We start from the raw sequence: 16,139 nt of genomic DNA on the forward strand, positions 1-16,139 counted from the left end.
CTTGAACCGATCACAACTGATCACACCTCTAATTCAAGACCACACAGCAAAATTTAGGGTTACGAAATTAGTACCCCGGCATCAGACAATTATGGTACAGGAAAGGGGCAAAGTATGCACGTTTAAGGAAAGAACGAAGCCTGAGCCACATGCTGGGAGTCTTCTCAATCCTCTCAGCCAGTCTTCCAGTTCATCTCAGCCCTGAGGAGCCTTCCTGCACGTGCCAGCCCCACCCTCACCTTAAAAGAAAGGTCCCCATTCTCCTCAGAAAGCTGGTTCATCTTTCGATCCATCTGGCTCTTTTCCGTCTTCAGATCCTGGCACTGCTTCAGAGTCTCATGCAGCCGCATGGTGAGGCTGCCAGGGAGGGAAGCAGTGAGGACAGTGGCCTCACTGTGGAGAGAGAGGGGGCAGAGAGGGACTGGGGGTGAGGGAGGAGAGGAAGGAAGAGCCATACTTCTCATTTTTGCCACGCAGCTCCTCAAGCTCCCTGGGCTCCAGAGGGCAGGCTGCCTGCTTCTCATTCAGCAGAGTAAGGCGGTCAATGCGCTGCTGCATCATGGCGATCTGTGCATCTGCCCCAAGCGGGGTTAGGAGAGGAGAATCAGCACAGGACTGTGGTGCAGGGAGGCAGGAACAGGCACACAGCATCCAATCAAGGAGAAGGGAGCACGAGGACAAGGACAGAACCTAGCTTCCAGGAGGTCAGCCTGGCCTTTGGCCCAGGCAGGACTGGGCTCTAATCAGGCTCCAAGGCCATCAAAGGGGACAACATGGAGGCAAAGCCATCATCCAGGGCTTCCCTGAAGATCCTAGACACTGCCCATTCCCTCAAATCGCAGTGTGCCAGACACCTACCCTTCTCGGTTAGGAGCTTGCGGCTCTCAGCCAACTCCAGCTCCAGCTCATCCCTATTGTTTCTCTCATCTGCAAGCTGCTTCTTCAACCGTCTCATCTGGAACTGTGGGGTCTGCAGTATGTCACCCATGGGAGAGGCTGGAGAACCTGAGAGGAAGCTGAGGAAAAAGAAAACCCAGATTTCAGGGTAAGAGTCCAAGATATGAAGCAATCAGCAACAGTCAGTTATAGGGGAGCAGGGTGGGTACTGGCTGGGAGACCCATGCACAGGGACTCTGTTTGCAGTGCCCTCTCATGCCTCAAGACATGACCTGGAGAAAACTTGTCTTTTGCCATCTCCATGCCTTAAATTCTTTGATGGGGTGGAAGGCAAACATATTCTCTTCCCCTCTGCACACTGGCACTGAGAGAAGGAACTTTACTGTTGTCTCCAAGGAAGAAGGGAATTCCATAAACAGAACTGTCTTTGAGGGAGGACTGCCTATGACAGATCCCAACCAGTTCCCCCAATTAGTGCTGGGTCACAAGAAGAGATGCCAGATCTGCACTCCTTGGTGATGAAAGATGCTCGTCAACTTAGCCTCTGGAAGGAGCATGGATGCTGAAACCCCCTCCCAGAAGGAGAAGCCCAGGACATACTTGTTCCCACTAGAAGAGGAGGCAACCTTCTGTAGCTCTAAGAAGCGAACCTCCCTCTTGGCCTGGTGGCTCACTGGGGAAAGCTCTTCAGAAATGGTGCTGGAACAGGTGGAAGAGACAGGAGCTAGGAGTAAGAAACAGACAAACCAAGAAAGGTTAGGAATGAAGTTACAGATTTTTATCTTAATGCAATGTGAGACAACACCTTAAGGGTATGAATCTACACAAACTAGAGGGAGACACCAGGTAGACCCTGACCACAGAGGTTCTTCCATTTTCTCAGAGCATGAGTGCTCAGAAAGTGCACAGCAGAACAAGTTGTCCTCCACGCTCAGAAATGACCAAGTACTCAATGCTTTTCTCTCAATTTAGCATAGCTGACGAAGGTTAAGAGCCCTGCTCAGAATCTCCCCCACAGCCTCCAACAGCCTCTTGTGTGGGAACCACTGGTTTCCTTCAGAATTCTAACACACTGAGCTCTTAAACCACCAGCATACCCTCCTTCTCAAAATCATCTCTTCCCTTGGTTCCACGATCATATTCACAGGCCTCTCCTACCTCTAACTACCCACCTCCCTCCTGCACCCACCCTTTATCCCTCCTCCCAGAGGTCATATGGGGCCTCTGTTCTGCCCACAGTACCCACAGCTTCTGCAACCATCCACATGCTGACCTACCAACTCTTATCTGGTTCAGAGCCCTCTCCTGCATTCCAGACTCACATTTCCAACATCTCCACCTGAAGATCTCATGAACCTGAATTTGAGGATCACCAAATTTCCCAGAAGAGAACTTGTCCAGGCCCATCTTAACAACCTATCATTGCCGGCTGACCCCTTCCTCAGAAGGCCAGCAGAACTCTGTTGTACTGCCAGCAAGACATGGGACATACTCCATACTTACATCCCTAATCATACTTACTGGTTTATGTACCTGCCTCTCATGTAGAACATGAACTTCATTACAGAAAACCTTTTAAAAAAAACTGTATATCCCCAGCTTTAAAAAATAATTAAAAAACAGAAGCCAGTCATGAGGGTATGTGCCTATAATCTCAGCAACTTGGGAGCCTAAGGAAGGAGGATCATAAGTTTGAAGTCAGCTGGGCAACTTAGACCCCATCTCCCAAAAAAAAAAAAAAAAAGTGTGCATGTGGGGGGTTGAGATCACCCTAACAGTAGACAGCATCACCTACAAGTACCTTGCTAACCCACTGCCAGGTGGTAGCAGGGAGCTTCTTGGGCACTGAGATGATGGCAACATGGCCCAGGAACCACCTGCTCCATTTATACACACTCTTCCTAAGCACCAACTCTGTGCCCTGTATCAGGGACAGAAACAACCTGTCCCCCACCCAACACACACTTGTCCACAACCTGAAACCCAGCAGTCCCTGCTCAGAGATGAGGAGAACCTCAGAAGTGTCTCTACTCACCTTTCTCCAAGAAGTTCTCTAGGTCCTCAGTAAGGTTTAGCCCATCCTCATGGTCCAGCATAAACTTAAGAATGACAGCTAACTCAGCCTGCAACACAGCAGGAGGACAGGAGCATCACTGAGATGTTAAAGAGACCTCTGGAGGGGGCCTCAGGGCTCCGTCCCTAGTGCTATTCCCAGGGAGTCCTCTCAGACCTGAAGTCCATGGCCCAGTCTATGACACTCAGTTATTAAAGACATGTTAACCCAACTTTCTCCTTCCCCTTCTGCCTTCCCTAAAGATACATCCAGAGTCAGAGTTCCTAATGAACCTCACTTCCTAACTGACTCAGGGATGGTGACATAGCCAGAAAGCTTTTACACATAACACATATGTTGGTCTCTTTCAGATGACCCAAGTGGAGGAAAAATGAGATGAATGGAGTGACATTTACATACACACACAAAGTCAGAACAGTTGCTATATATTATCGAAATGCATGCTACAGTTAAATATATACACATTAAAAAAAGAAAACAAAAGCAAAAACAAAACTCTGGAAGTCCATCTTTTAAAATGTTATCAAGTTGGCTGGGTACAGTGGAACACTCTGGTTATCCAGCAACTTGGAAGGCTGAGGCAGGAGGACCCCAAGTTCAAGGCCAGTCTCAGCAACTTAGCAAGACCCTGTCTTGATATGAAAAATAAAGTGCCCCTGGGTTCAATCCCTGGTACCAAAAAACAAAATGAAAGAAAAAAGTTAACAGTTATCTTTGAGCATGAGGTTATTGGCTAATGTTATGTTCCTTCTGCTTCACAATATCTTCTGTAATAAATGGTTCTCATTACTACGACCATGAATTTCTTAGAGAAACATATGTGAAATGAAAGGGGTAAGGGAAGTCCGGCTGGGTCTGCTAGTGGAGTACATGAGCTTACCTGAATCCTATATTCAAATTGTTCCCAGTCCCGGGGGCTTTTGGAGTTCATAGTCGAGTGGTATAACAGTAGCATGGTTATCTAGAAGTCAAACAGGAGGCAGTCTCTGAGAAGGGGTGTCTCTCTTACCAGTGTTTCTGGGGACTCTGAGCTACACCTGAGACTCTTCCAAACTCCTAAAATTAGTAGTTCTAGGTCACCACCCTTAACAACCCCAGCAAATACTTTTTTCTTTTTTAACCAAGAACTCAATGCAAACTGTACAAAAATCTGAGTGCCAGGACTACTGCATGCTCTATTTCTAGGCTCATGGAAGTGTGGGTCTAAAGCTTGAGGTGCCCTCCATAGGCTAGCACCAGGAAATGGGAGAGGAAATGAAATAGACTGCACTAACAAGAAAAATATGATGATTGTTGGGTGACACCAAACTCCATGGAGGCCCTGGGTGTTGGTCTACTAAACCTCTTTATCAGAAGATCATGGGCTCCTAGAATCCTTAGGTGAAACTGGCTCTGAAAGCTGGCTGTCTGAGCCCCTTTATTTCCACGTCCCCTTGGGTTAAAATAAGGCCCTGCAGGTCCCTCAGTACCACCACTACCCATGCCCCAGTCTGGTATTCCACAGGTACCTTGGCCAGTTCCAGCTCTGACCCCTCCATCACCTTCTGCACAGACACCGGGCATTCTGGAGAAGAGCGATGTTTTCGATTTTCTGCAGGGACCACAATATAGAAAACAGAGTCAATTTCCTAAAAATAACCCTGAGTCTGAGAAGTAGAACTGCGTATCTGAAGGGAACATGAGATGCAGGGCTTCTCATTCTTATGTCCTCTCTTCCCTGCCATACACTCCCATCTAAAGTCAATTCTATCCTGGTCAGTCCCAGAACTCAAGAGGAAAAGAAGAAAGCAGGTTCGGGATTCACAGCTACTACGTCAGAATATCGCATTCACCTGCCCACTTACAACTCCTGCTTAGCACCACAGAACAAGCCCATAGATCCCAGATCATGCCAGAATCCTGTTCCAACTAAGGTCACAGAAACACCCTGCTGCTGAGTCAGAATAGATTGACTGGGGACACCTGAATCCTATGCTGCCAGAAAGCCTAGGCTCAATTATTAAGGCCTTGGGGTATTTTTTGTTTTGATTTTTGCAGTACTGGAAATTGAACTCAGGGGTGTTCTGCCACTAAGCTCAATACCCAGCCCTTTCTTTTTTTATTTGTGGAGACAGGGTCATGCTAAATTAACAGGGCAGGCCTCAAACTTCCAATTCTCCTGCCTCAGCCTCTGAAGTAGCTGGGATTAAGCACGTGTGCCATGCCCAGCTTAACACCTTGCTTTATATCTAGATAGATTCTCACCTTCCCTATTATTCCCTTGAGGTAGAGATGGCAGACAGTTCCCCATATTAAAGGTAATGACTCTGTGGTCCAAGGTTGGACCAGGGAGGGAAGTCAACAAGTATTATGCTAGAGTTTCAATGTGTGTCCTTATTTAATCTTTCTATCAACCTGAAGAGCAATTATCCTTATTGCCACACTACACACAGGGAACCTATGTCCAGAAAGGTACAAGACAGTGAGTAGAACCAAGATGTCAACCTAAATTGACCTCTGCTCATACATCTATCACCCAATTACCTAATGAAAACCACTTTTCTTTTAAGGGAGGGTAAGATGGATCCTTCCCTCTTCTTTCTATCTCCTCAAAGTCAGGAACAGGTGCCCAAGTTGATAAGTGCCAAAAAGTGACCCTCTGCCAGGTGGGTGACACGCCTATAATCCCAGTGGCTCCAGAAGCTGAGGCAGGAGGATCTGAAGTTCACGGCTCGCCTCAGCAACTTAGCAAGGCCCTAAGCAACTCAGTGAGACCCTGTCTCTAAATAAAATACAAAAAAGGGCTGCGGATGTGGCTCAGTGGTTAAGCACCCCTGGGTTAAATCCCCAATGCCAAAAAAAAGTGACCCTCTACTCTATCTGGTTCTGGGGTGGACTCTGGGACTTAAGAGACACACTTCTTACATCAACTGGAGGAGATATCTCAAGACCTGTGGAAGCTAACCCAGCTGTATTCAGGGCAGAAAGCCCTGAACCTTTTGACTTCAGATAACCATGACTGGTTCCTTTAGACTCTCAAGTCCTGGGATCTGGAGCTGCCCAGCTAGATAAGAAAGGCACTTACTCTGCAGAAAACTGCACACAAAGTTCAATCTCTCTGGAACCAGCTGCTTCAGGATTTGCTGCCCCTCTTCAGTGTTGTGGCTAGAAAAAGAGCAAGTATTAGAACCAGAGGACTCCGTGATCATTGCCTCCTCTGTCATATACTACCTTCCTTCTCTTTAGGGCTTGGTTTACACTGGATGTGGAAGAGAACCAAACCAGACCTGGAGGCACCTGAGGAGAACAACACTTATTCAGATGACTGTATGATGGCTGAGAAGTGGGGACTAGTGGGGAGTGCTCCTGGAAAAGATGGCATTCTGCCATCCATTTGCATATATGAAAAAGCTCTGCAGGAAGGGGGCCTGAGGAGGTGAAGGAGGTACAAATGGACAGGAAGCTACATTTAATAGTCTGGAGTGGCTCAACCCTAAAGTATCAGGAAACACGGAAAACATAAGAGGCCCATGGGAAGGGAAAACAGGGCCCAGAACTGAAGGAACAGTAGGCAGCAAGGCCGTAAAGTGACTGGGCAAAGTTCACACTAGGCTGAAGGCTGAGACGGCTAACAACACCCAAAGGGGCCTGAGCAATCATTTGTGATTGGCAGGCCTTGCCTTCCATGCTTGTTGAACTGGAAAGGCAAAGTGCAAAGAGAGAAGTGAGAAGATAGATAGAGGCAGCAGGGGGCGCTGTCACACAGCCAGGAAACTACTCCCGCCTGCTGGCTCAAGCTGCAGGTTCATTTTCAGAGGTGATTGTCAATTCATCTCTGAAATAGGTGAAATTCCACTCAAGGTAGAATGTTGCCTTTTCTATGTAGGCTGCAGCTGAAGACACTGGTTCTCTGAATCTGAACCCTCACGTCTCATCCAACTTTCTGGAGGGCAATGTAGGCCCTAGAACTTTCTTTTGCCAGAGATATCCTGCAAAGCACAAAGAGCACCCACGGCAAGACCATCAGTTACCTCCTCTCGTCTCCCATGTGATTGCCAAGATTTCTTCCAAGTGGAGCCTTGCAAAAGGCATTCTGGATGGCTGGTCTGAGATTAGGGACTCAGAGGTTACAGACTTAAGCTCCTGAGGAACTGCTAACCTCATCAACTCCTAAATGAGCCATCTTTCCTGCCCACCCACTGCTGGAAATGTAAGGACTCCTTCCCTCGGTGTAAAATAGTATTTACCTCATGTGTTCCATTAAATATAATAAAGAGGGTTCTCTGGTTAAATGTTTGAAAAAATGCTGGGCTAAGTCAAAGGGAACATTTTTTAAAGACTGTAATATATATTATTTCCTAAACCTGTTTGATCACAAACCTTTTTTTACCACTAAGCCTCTGGTGTAAGTAAAGCTACACAGAACATGCTTTAGAAAATGGTAGTCCTAGAAAAATCTGGGCCTTCCTTTATAACTGTGTTCACCTCATCTGTCAGGAAGCCATCCAGAACTACAGCTAGTCACCTAGCTTCTCAGGTATTCACCCCTTCTCAGGTATTCCTATAGCACTCAGGATCACAACCACACCACTTCAGTGTGCCAGATGAGAATTAGAAGAGTCTAGCAGGTGCTCAGTGCCTATGGGCTGACTGATATGCTTCCTACTGGGAAGAACAGAGGTCACTATCAGTAAGACAAACATCAGGACTTTAGGTTTGCTGGCAAATGCCTCCTGTCAATTTTGCTATTTAAGCTGTCAAAGACATAGGACATCTTTTTGCTTTAAGCTGTTCACATGCACAAGAACAAGAAAGAAAATTGTCAGAAGATCTGATGCCAAAGTAGTTTCCCACAAAGATGGCCAAGTGGCCAAGGAACAATTCTCATAGCTTCTATCTGCCCACCAGCCCTGCCATCCTCTACTGCCTTCCCCTGAGGACAAGGCTTCCGATTTAGGTTAGCCCCAGAATCAGAATCAGAAATGCAATAACCAGGTGGTGGTGCACACCTGTAATCCCAGTGGTTCGGGAAGCTGAGGCAGGAGGACCGTGTGTTCAAGTCAGCCTCAGCAAAAGCGAGGCTTAGCAACTCAGTGAGACCATGTCCAGAAATAAAATTCAAAATAGGGCTGGGCATGTGCTCAGTGAGTGACCCTGAGTTCAATCCTGGTAGGCAGGTAGGTAGGTAGGTGGGTAGGAAGGAAGGAAGGAAGGAAGGAAGAAAGGAAGGAAGGAAAAAGAAAGAAAGAAAAGAAAGGAAAGGAAATGCAACAGCCAGGAGGGAATGATGGCGCATGCCTGTAATCCCAGTAACTCAGGAGGCTGAAGCAGAAGGATCATAAATTTGAGGCCAGCCCCAGCAATTTAGAGAGACCCTAAGCAACTCAATGAGACCCTGTCTCAAAATTAAAAATAAAAAAGGGCTAGAATATAGTGGGTTTACCAGCCACTGATGACAGGTATCTGGATCTACCTCTTCATTAGAATTTACAAAAGAATGATTTTTTGTTAGGAGTTGCAAATTGCTGATTAACAGATGATACACAACACTGCCTATGATACATCCTTGCAAAAAGAAATTTTTTTAATTAATCAAACTAAGATCTAATTATCAGTTTATAGGCACCAGGAGGAAGAGCAACAAGTTAAAGCAGCACCATGATGATTCAATTAACGAAATCTAGGATATAGGAATTTCCAAAGGATCAAAATCATGGGATGGAATAGAGAGAGAGAAATAAGTCAAAAACAAGACTGGTGAGAAAAAACAAACTTTTTTTTATGTGTGTGACAGTGTCTTGCTATCTTGCCCTGGCTGGCCTCCACCTCCTGGGCTCAAGTGATCCTTCTGCCTTAGCCTCCCAAGTATCTGGAACTACAGGTAGCATGCTCAGTTTGATGAAAGACCTTGGCCATCGGGCTAAAGGTTTTAATTTCTATCTACTAGCAATGAGAGTCACTGAAGTGTCACAATGAAAGCAGGATATGAGAAAGATTCCTTAGATCACGTATCGAGGAATGAAGTGGAATGAGGAGATGGTAACCAGAATGAGGCAGAGGAAGGGATGTAATAAGTCTTCTAAAAGACAAATGAAGAGGACACTAACCTACTAGAAATCAATGCCAAAGAGAGAGCAGGGAAATCTAAGATGATGCTGAGATGTCCTGTCTGAGTAAGAGGAAGAGAATATGGCAGCATCTGGACCAAAATAAGAATACTGACTTCTTTCAGAGGCATGAAGTCAGGTGTTGGTCAGAGATGAAGTTTTAAAAATCCTATGAGAGAGCCTGCTACCACCAGACATTTCAAAAGACATTATAGAAACCACTCCAGTGGACTCATCTGTCCTGAGCTGCTCAGGTCCACTGGACTTAAAACCTAACCAATGTATTATCCTAAGCTAGGTGGGGAGATGAATGAGACAGTCCCCGCCTTTGATAAGCCCAGTTCTTTCTTTCCCCTATCAATGAGCTGCTTCCTATGAATGGGTTGTCAACAGCTTCAGAGATGTGACATCCTGACATCAGTTCCTCATTGCCATGTGCAGCACACAAACACCCTCAACACTTCAGTCTATCCTGAGTCTGGGGCTGTCGGCTGAGTTTCTTGGTTTTTTTTTTTTTTAAGAAGAGGAATGGGGGAGTTCTATCACTATCTCCCCAATTCCTTACTTTATGGATGGCTCCTAATTTTCCCTATGGGACAAAGAAATGAGGAAAGGTTAGTTTTGCCCTCTATAATTCTTGAGAGTTAAGGATGAACTATATGAGCTTAATAAAATGGTTTCCAGCTTGACCGATTTTGTGGTCCCTGACAGGTATGATATGAAAAGAAGGCCCTGCATCCTTGATTTCCAGAGATAACTAATGTTCAAAGGAAACACAGAAATAAAACAGAGAGGCAGAACTAGAATCCTGGCTATAAGGCAACATAAGTCTCTCCAATGCTAATCAACCTCACAAAACAAGTTAATGGGGCAGATAAAACCCCCAGAAATGTTAGAATGGCTTAGGAAGGGGCGTGTCCATTCTACACTAACTTCCTGAAGTGTAATAGCTTCCCCTTTCCTATTCCTGGTCCTGCAGATTGCAAAAATGGATTGTGAGAGAAGGTAGGGATAAAGTCAAGAAAACAAGGTTACAGAAGACCCCTTTTGAGATAAGATGGGCAGCTCTCACTCAGGTGGGCTCTTGAAGGCCCTTCTGTGCAAAACTGAGGAAGTCTTTGGATGAGACAAGACTAACCCTCTTCCACCGAGAGGCCCAGTGGCTAGAGGAGAAAGTCAATGTGTGCTGGCCTCTGGGTCCACCCAGTACCACCCCTGCCTTCTGGTCACAGCCTGTCAAGCAAACAGACCCCACCTGGGCAATCAGTTTCACCAGATTGGCTGGAGGTGGTGCGTACTCACATATTGTTAATGATCTTGATGAAGACACTGCAGTCCTGGAGCTGAGGCACGGCCTCCACGGGGTCAGCCACATGCAGACTATTCACCTGTGAGCCAAAGGGAAGAGCCTGGTGAGACCATTAGAAATACCAGAACCATACTGGCTCCTTTTCCTGCTCACTGTGAGCACCTACAGTTGTAGGCTATAGGAATGAAGGGACAGACGATTTCAGCAAAGGAATGTTGCTGCGCTCACCCATCCAGTGAATGTGCACCAGTCACAGTTCCCTGAGTTCTACCACTAGAGGCTTTTAGGCTTCAACTAAAAGAGCCTGTGCTTCCATAGGATGTCCCAACACCAGGGAACACTTAAAATGGCTCTGAAAGGATTCACAAGAAACTGGTACCACCACTGCCATCAGAGAGAAAGACTTGATGGTAGAGACATGTTTACATTGTAACCCTGTCTGCATTACAACTACTATCTTTTGAATTTTTATGATAGCCCTTTGTATCTCTTGAAATTTGTAACACTTGTTCAAAACAAATATGTTTTACACTCCCCCATGGATATAAAATCTTATTAATGCATTTTAAAACTTCTTCCAGACGTAAAACTTTGCATAAAAGGGAGAAACAATTGTGAGAACATGATAATTTAAAAAAAAGAATTTGGGCTGGGGGGATAGCTCAGCTGGTAGAGCGCTTGCCTCGCAAGTGCAAGGCCCTGAGTTCGATCCCCAGTACCAAAAAAACAAAAAAATAAAATAAAATAAAATAAAGAATTTTTTTTAGGGGAGAGAGAAAAAAAATTAGGAACCCCAAAGAAAAACTTCTCAATTCTGCTTCTACTGTCTGTTCCTATTTTTGGCTTCAGACAGACATCATCTAAATCACTTTACCACTAGAAATCTCACCAGAGGTCACACACAAATCAATCAGGTACACAGTTATTCAGCAATCAATCATATGTAGTCAACTTCTACAGGAAACCCTGTGCATGAGTTCCATAGGCACTCAAGTTCAGGAGGAGGCTGGGCTGAAGTTTACCTTTGCATTACCATAGGAAGGGTAGGCTAATTAAGTGAATTAATTGCATATGCAGCACAAAGGGGGTGGCAAACTCGCACCCCTAAGAAACACGATTATTTTGAGCAAGTGGTTATGTTACAAACAACTAGAATCTATTGTTTACAAATTGTTTAAAAGCCAGTGATGGCACACATCTGTAATCCTAGCTTCTTCAGAGTCTGAGGCAAGAGGATCACAAATTCCAGGCCAGTCTGACCAACTTAGTGAGATCCTGTCTCAAAATAAAAAGGGCTGGGGATGTAGCTCAATAGCAGAACACTTAACTAGTATATCAAGGCCCTGGGTTTGATCCCTAGTGCCACAAACCAAACCAAACCAAAACAAAACCCAACAACTTTTAGATGGGATCCAAATTAAAACAGGCTAAAAAGCTTTTGTGTTTGTTTTGCTTTTAAGTGTGGAATATAAAACATGACCTCTCATGGAAGTCTTTTGAAAAAAAGCTCCATCTACTTGGTCAGGGCAGGTCAGTTTATGTTTTCTAGGAAAACTCTCAAAACTTCAGGTCAAGATCCCTTTCAACCTGGTGAAAATAGAAGAGAGAATGCCAAGACTTAAGCACCCACAAACCCAACTCATTTTTTTTTTTAATATTTTTAGTTGTAGATGAACACAATATTTTATTTATTTTAATGTGGTGCTGAGGATCAAAGAACCAAATCCAGTCCCTCATCCCTTCTAGGCAAGCACTCTACCACTGAGCTACAACTCCAGCCCCACCATTTTCTTTCCCCCGCCCCGATTATAGAGTCCTAACCACTTCAGTAGTAGGAGTGGGAGAGGTTCCTTTTTCAGTCTAGGACCTCCATAATGTTGGTTTGTTGTTACCAAACACACAGACGAGTGGCATCATGGATTTGGTAAACTAATGACAATGTCTAGTCTCTCTGCTAGAAAAACAAGGTGAGTGTCAATCTCTACTTCTGTAAGAATCCCGAATTTAAGATTTTCAACTGTAACTACTCCAACTTCTATTTCTGAAGGTTTGAAATCAATCAATAGAACACTAAACAGGCATGTAATTACAGTTTCTACTGTCTGTTGAAATGTCCAATCAAATGTCCAAGTGAGAATCATTTAAAGGCAAAGAATAGAGAAGCTCTCCCATCTCTAGTCAGAGTGTAAACAGAGGCCTGAGGCTGGAACTCAATGGACAATCCAAGACCTGCCTATAAGGTTTGCAGGTTGCTTAAGATTGTCAAATCTTAAAATTGCCTGCACAGCTGGGTGTGGTGGTACACAACTGTACTCCCAGTGACTGTGGGGGCTGAGGCAGAAGGATCTCAAATTTGTGGTCAGCCTCAGTCACTTAGTAAGACCCTGCCTCAAAATAAAAAGGGCTGAGAATGTAGTTCAGTGGTAAAGTTCCCCTGGGTTCAATCCCCAGTACAAAAAAAAAAAAAAAAAAAAAAAAAAAAAATCCCTGCAGTAGTTTATTCACTACTACCTGCCATTTACAGAGTAATTTCAAGCTACACTTTAAGTAAAATAAATGTACTGAAAATTTAAGACCAAAAAAAAAAAAAAAAAGCTTCCCACTCACGCTATTTTTTTTTTTTGCGGTGCTGGGGACTGAAACCAGGACCTTGGGCTTGTGAGGCAAGCGCTCTACCAACTGAGCTATATCCCCAGCCCTCATGCTAGTATTTTTTTTTTTTAATTAAAATCTTTTTCATTTTTACAGACTGCATTTTGATTTATTGTGCACAAATGGGGTACAACTTTTCATTTCTATGGTTGTACACAATGTAGATTCACACCAGTCATGTAATCATACATATACATAGGGTAATACTGTCTGTTTCATTCTACTGTCTTTCTGTCCCCCACTCCCTCCCACCCCATTTTCCTCTACACCATCCAAAGTTCCTTCATTCTTCTCTCCTCCCCCAACACCCCACCTCGTTATATATTGTCATGCACTTATCAGAGAAAACATTCGGCCTTTGGTTTTTTGGGATTGGCCTATTTCACTTAGCGTGATATTCTCCAACTTCACCCATTTACCAGCAAATGCCATAATTTTATTCTTCTTTATGGCTGAGTAATATTCCATTGTGTGTATATACCACAGAGCACCTAGGTTTGTTCCACAATCTAGATATTGTGAATTGAGTTGCTATGAACACTGATGTGGCTGGGTCACTGTAGTATGCTGATTTTAAGTCCTTTGGGTATAAACCGAGGAGTTGGATAGCTGGGTCAAATAGTGGGTCCATTCCAAGTTTTCTAAGGAATCTCCATACTGCTTTCCAGAGTGGCTGCACCAATTTGCAACTCCACCAGCAATGTATGAGTGTGCCTTTTTCCCCATATCCATGCCAACACTTATTATTGCTTGTTGATATTATTGATTCGTGATGATATGCTAGTATTTTAATATGTGCATTTTTAGCATTTGCACGCCTATAATTCCAGTGGCTCGGGAGGCTAAGGCAGGAGGATCATGAGTTCAAAGTCAGCCTCAGCAACTGAGCTAGGCACTAAGCAATTCAGTGAGATTCTGTCTCTAATAAAATATAAAAAAGGGCTGGGGATGTGGCTCAGTGGGTAAGCACTCCTAGGTTCAATCCCCATTATCGAAAAAAGGAAAGAAAAAACCTAGTCATGTGTATTCTCTGTGATGGTAGTGTTCACTGTAAAAACAAACCTGAAACCTACACAAATAAATAGATAAATCAATCAAGATAAAATAAGGGGTGGGGTTGTAGCTCAGTGGTAGAGCACTTGCCTAGCATGTGTGAAGCACTGGGTTGGATTTTCAGCACCACATATAAATAAAATAAAGGTCCACTGACAACTAAAAAAAAAAAAAATCTTAAAAAAAAATTAAAAAAAAAAAGATAAAACAATGTGGCTACAGGAACTTCCAACATTCATAGTTACCCTTCTGAACTAGATGCGTGGCTTGTGGTCCCCATAACCCAATCAATATTTTATGGGAAGGGAAGAGAGTAGTCAGAGGAAGAGTCAATGTTTCTGATACAGATAAAAAACAATGAAATGCAATACAAATATGAAATATAAATATACCTATTTTTAACTATATAACTGAACAGTCATCCATTTCAGAAACTGAAGGCTATGAATGTACATTCTATACACTAAACATATTTCCTGATTAGAGATTTGATGTAATTAAATACAACTGTCTTATTAAAATCCACCCTACTTGGAAATGAAAATTTCATTCCTTTAAAATATTATCTCATTTAAAAAAAAAAAAAGGTTATTGAGGGGCTGGGAATGTAGCTTGGTGGTAGAGTGTTTGCCTAGTAAGCCTGAGGCCCTGGGTTCAATCCCTAACACCAGACCCCATCCCCAAAATTTGTTGATCCCCAGTACTGGGAAAAAAAAAAAAAGAAAGGAAAGGAAAAGTACAACTAGCATGCCTCCATGGTATCTTAAGTATCAAAAACTCTTATTCATTATTCATGGAGATATTACACTAAATGGTTTTGTGTTTGTGCACTAAATTTTTTTACACACATTATCTCGTAACCCTCATAATAATCTCATGAGGTATTATTAACCCTTGCCCCCATACTTTAAAAATGAAATGCTGGGCTGGGGATATAGCTCAGTTGGTAGCGTGCTTGCCTCGTAAGCACAAGGCCCTGGGTTCAATCCCCAGCACCACAAAAAAAAAAAAAAAATGAAATGCTAAGAGGTTACCTTGCCTTGCCCTGGGTCACAAGGGACCAGAGCTGTGATTCTAAAGCCAGATTGACTCCAAGGCTCTCGCTCCTAATTACCACATTACCACATTCCATAGCCTCTTCTGCTTGTAGCTGTAAAAACTCAATCTCACTCTGTATTATTTTCTCATTTGCCATTGTCTCAGGAGGAAATGTATGGAAAGACCTAGCAGAAGGATTTTGGTGAAATAATTAAGGCGGCAGCAGGAGGACAATGGAATTTGACAGAAACACAGTGAAGAGTGAAAACCTTATCTGAAGATTAAAGGCCTTTGAAGATCAAAGTCTCTGCCAACATTGGTCACTGAAGTTCACAGTCAACCCTTTAGTCAAAAACTCAGACAGCCGGCTATGACACAATCCTGTGATCCCAGCAACTGGGTGAAGCTGAGGCAGGAAGATCACAGGTTCAAGGCCAGCCTCCAAAATTTAGTGAGGCCCTAAGCAACTTAGCACAACCCTGTCTTCAAATAAAAAATAAAAAGGGCTGGGGATGTGGCTCAGAGCTAAAGTACCCCTGGGTTGAATCCCCATTATTTATACTGGGGATAAATAGTGTATAGAGAACAACAGATGAAGATAATTTCTGTGCTGTCCTGTGGCCACCCTTCTTATGACCAAAGAGAATATACACTTTAGAGAAGTCTGCTAAGCAAGAAAAGTAGAGCATGGATCACTGTCGGCAGCAACATCTTTTCTTGTTTTTAAGTCAATGGACCTAAATTTATTTATTTATATGTGGTGCTGAGAATCAAACGCAGTGCTTCACACATGCTAGGCAAGAGCTCTGCCACTGAACTACAACCCCAGTCCAGTGGCAACATCTTTAGAAATAATAAAAGTTAAAAAACCAAGGTGAGAGCTGGGAATGTATGTAACTCAGTGGTAGAGTGCTTGCCTAGCATGCACAAGGCCCGAGTTCTATCTGCAGCATTGTCAGAAAATAAACAATAAAAATAAAGCAAAAAATTTAAAACCTAAGGGGAAAGGCAAAGGAAAATTGTATTTACT

The 16,139-nt window shown here is 43.8% G+C and overlaps 1 protein-coding gene across 7 annotated transcripts in view; it reads right to left on the minus strand.

The window, feature by feature from the left end:
* Numa1 (nuclear mitotic apparatus protein 1) overlaps positions 1-16,139 on the minus strand; it is a 67,970-nt gene that overhangs the window by 15,466 nt on the left and 36,365 nt on the right. For all 7 annotated transcript variants that reach the window (XM_047515952.1, XM_047515951.1, XM_047515953.1 and 4 more), the window contains exons 3-11: positions 10,360-10,445; positions 6,036-6,115; positions 4,480-4,562; positions 3,852-3,932; positions 2,933-3,020; positions 1,498-1,621; positions 859-1,016; positions 458-575; positions 240-357 (exon numbers count right to left, since the gene is read on the minus strand). In XM_047515952.1, coding sequence (XP_047371908.1) covers positions 240-357; positions 458-575; positions 859-1,016; positions 1,498-1,621; positions 2,933-3,020; positions 3,852-3,932; positions 4,480-4,562; positions 6,036-6,115; positions 10,360-10,445 — 936 coding nt within the window. The remainder of the gene's footprint in view (positions 1-239; positions 358-457; positions 576-858; positions 1,017-1,497; positions 1,622-2,932; positions 3,021-3,851; positions 3,933-4,479; positions 4,563-6,035; positions 6,116-10,359; positions 10,446-16,139) is intronic.

This window comes from Sciurus carolinensis, chromosome 11 (genome assembly GCF_902686445.1).
Source record: "Sciurus carolinensis chromosome 11, mSciCar1.2, whole genome shotgun sequence".
Taxonomy (NCBI): domain Eukaryota; kingdom Metazoa; phylum Chordata; class Mammalia; order Rodentia; family Sciuridae; genus Sciurus; species Sciurus carolinensis.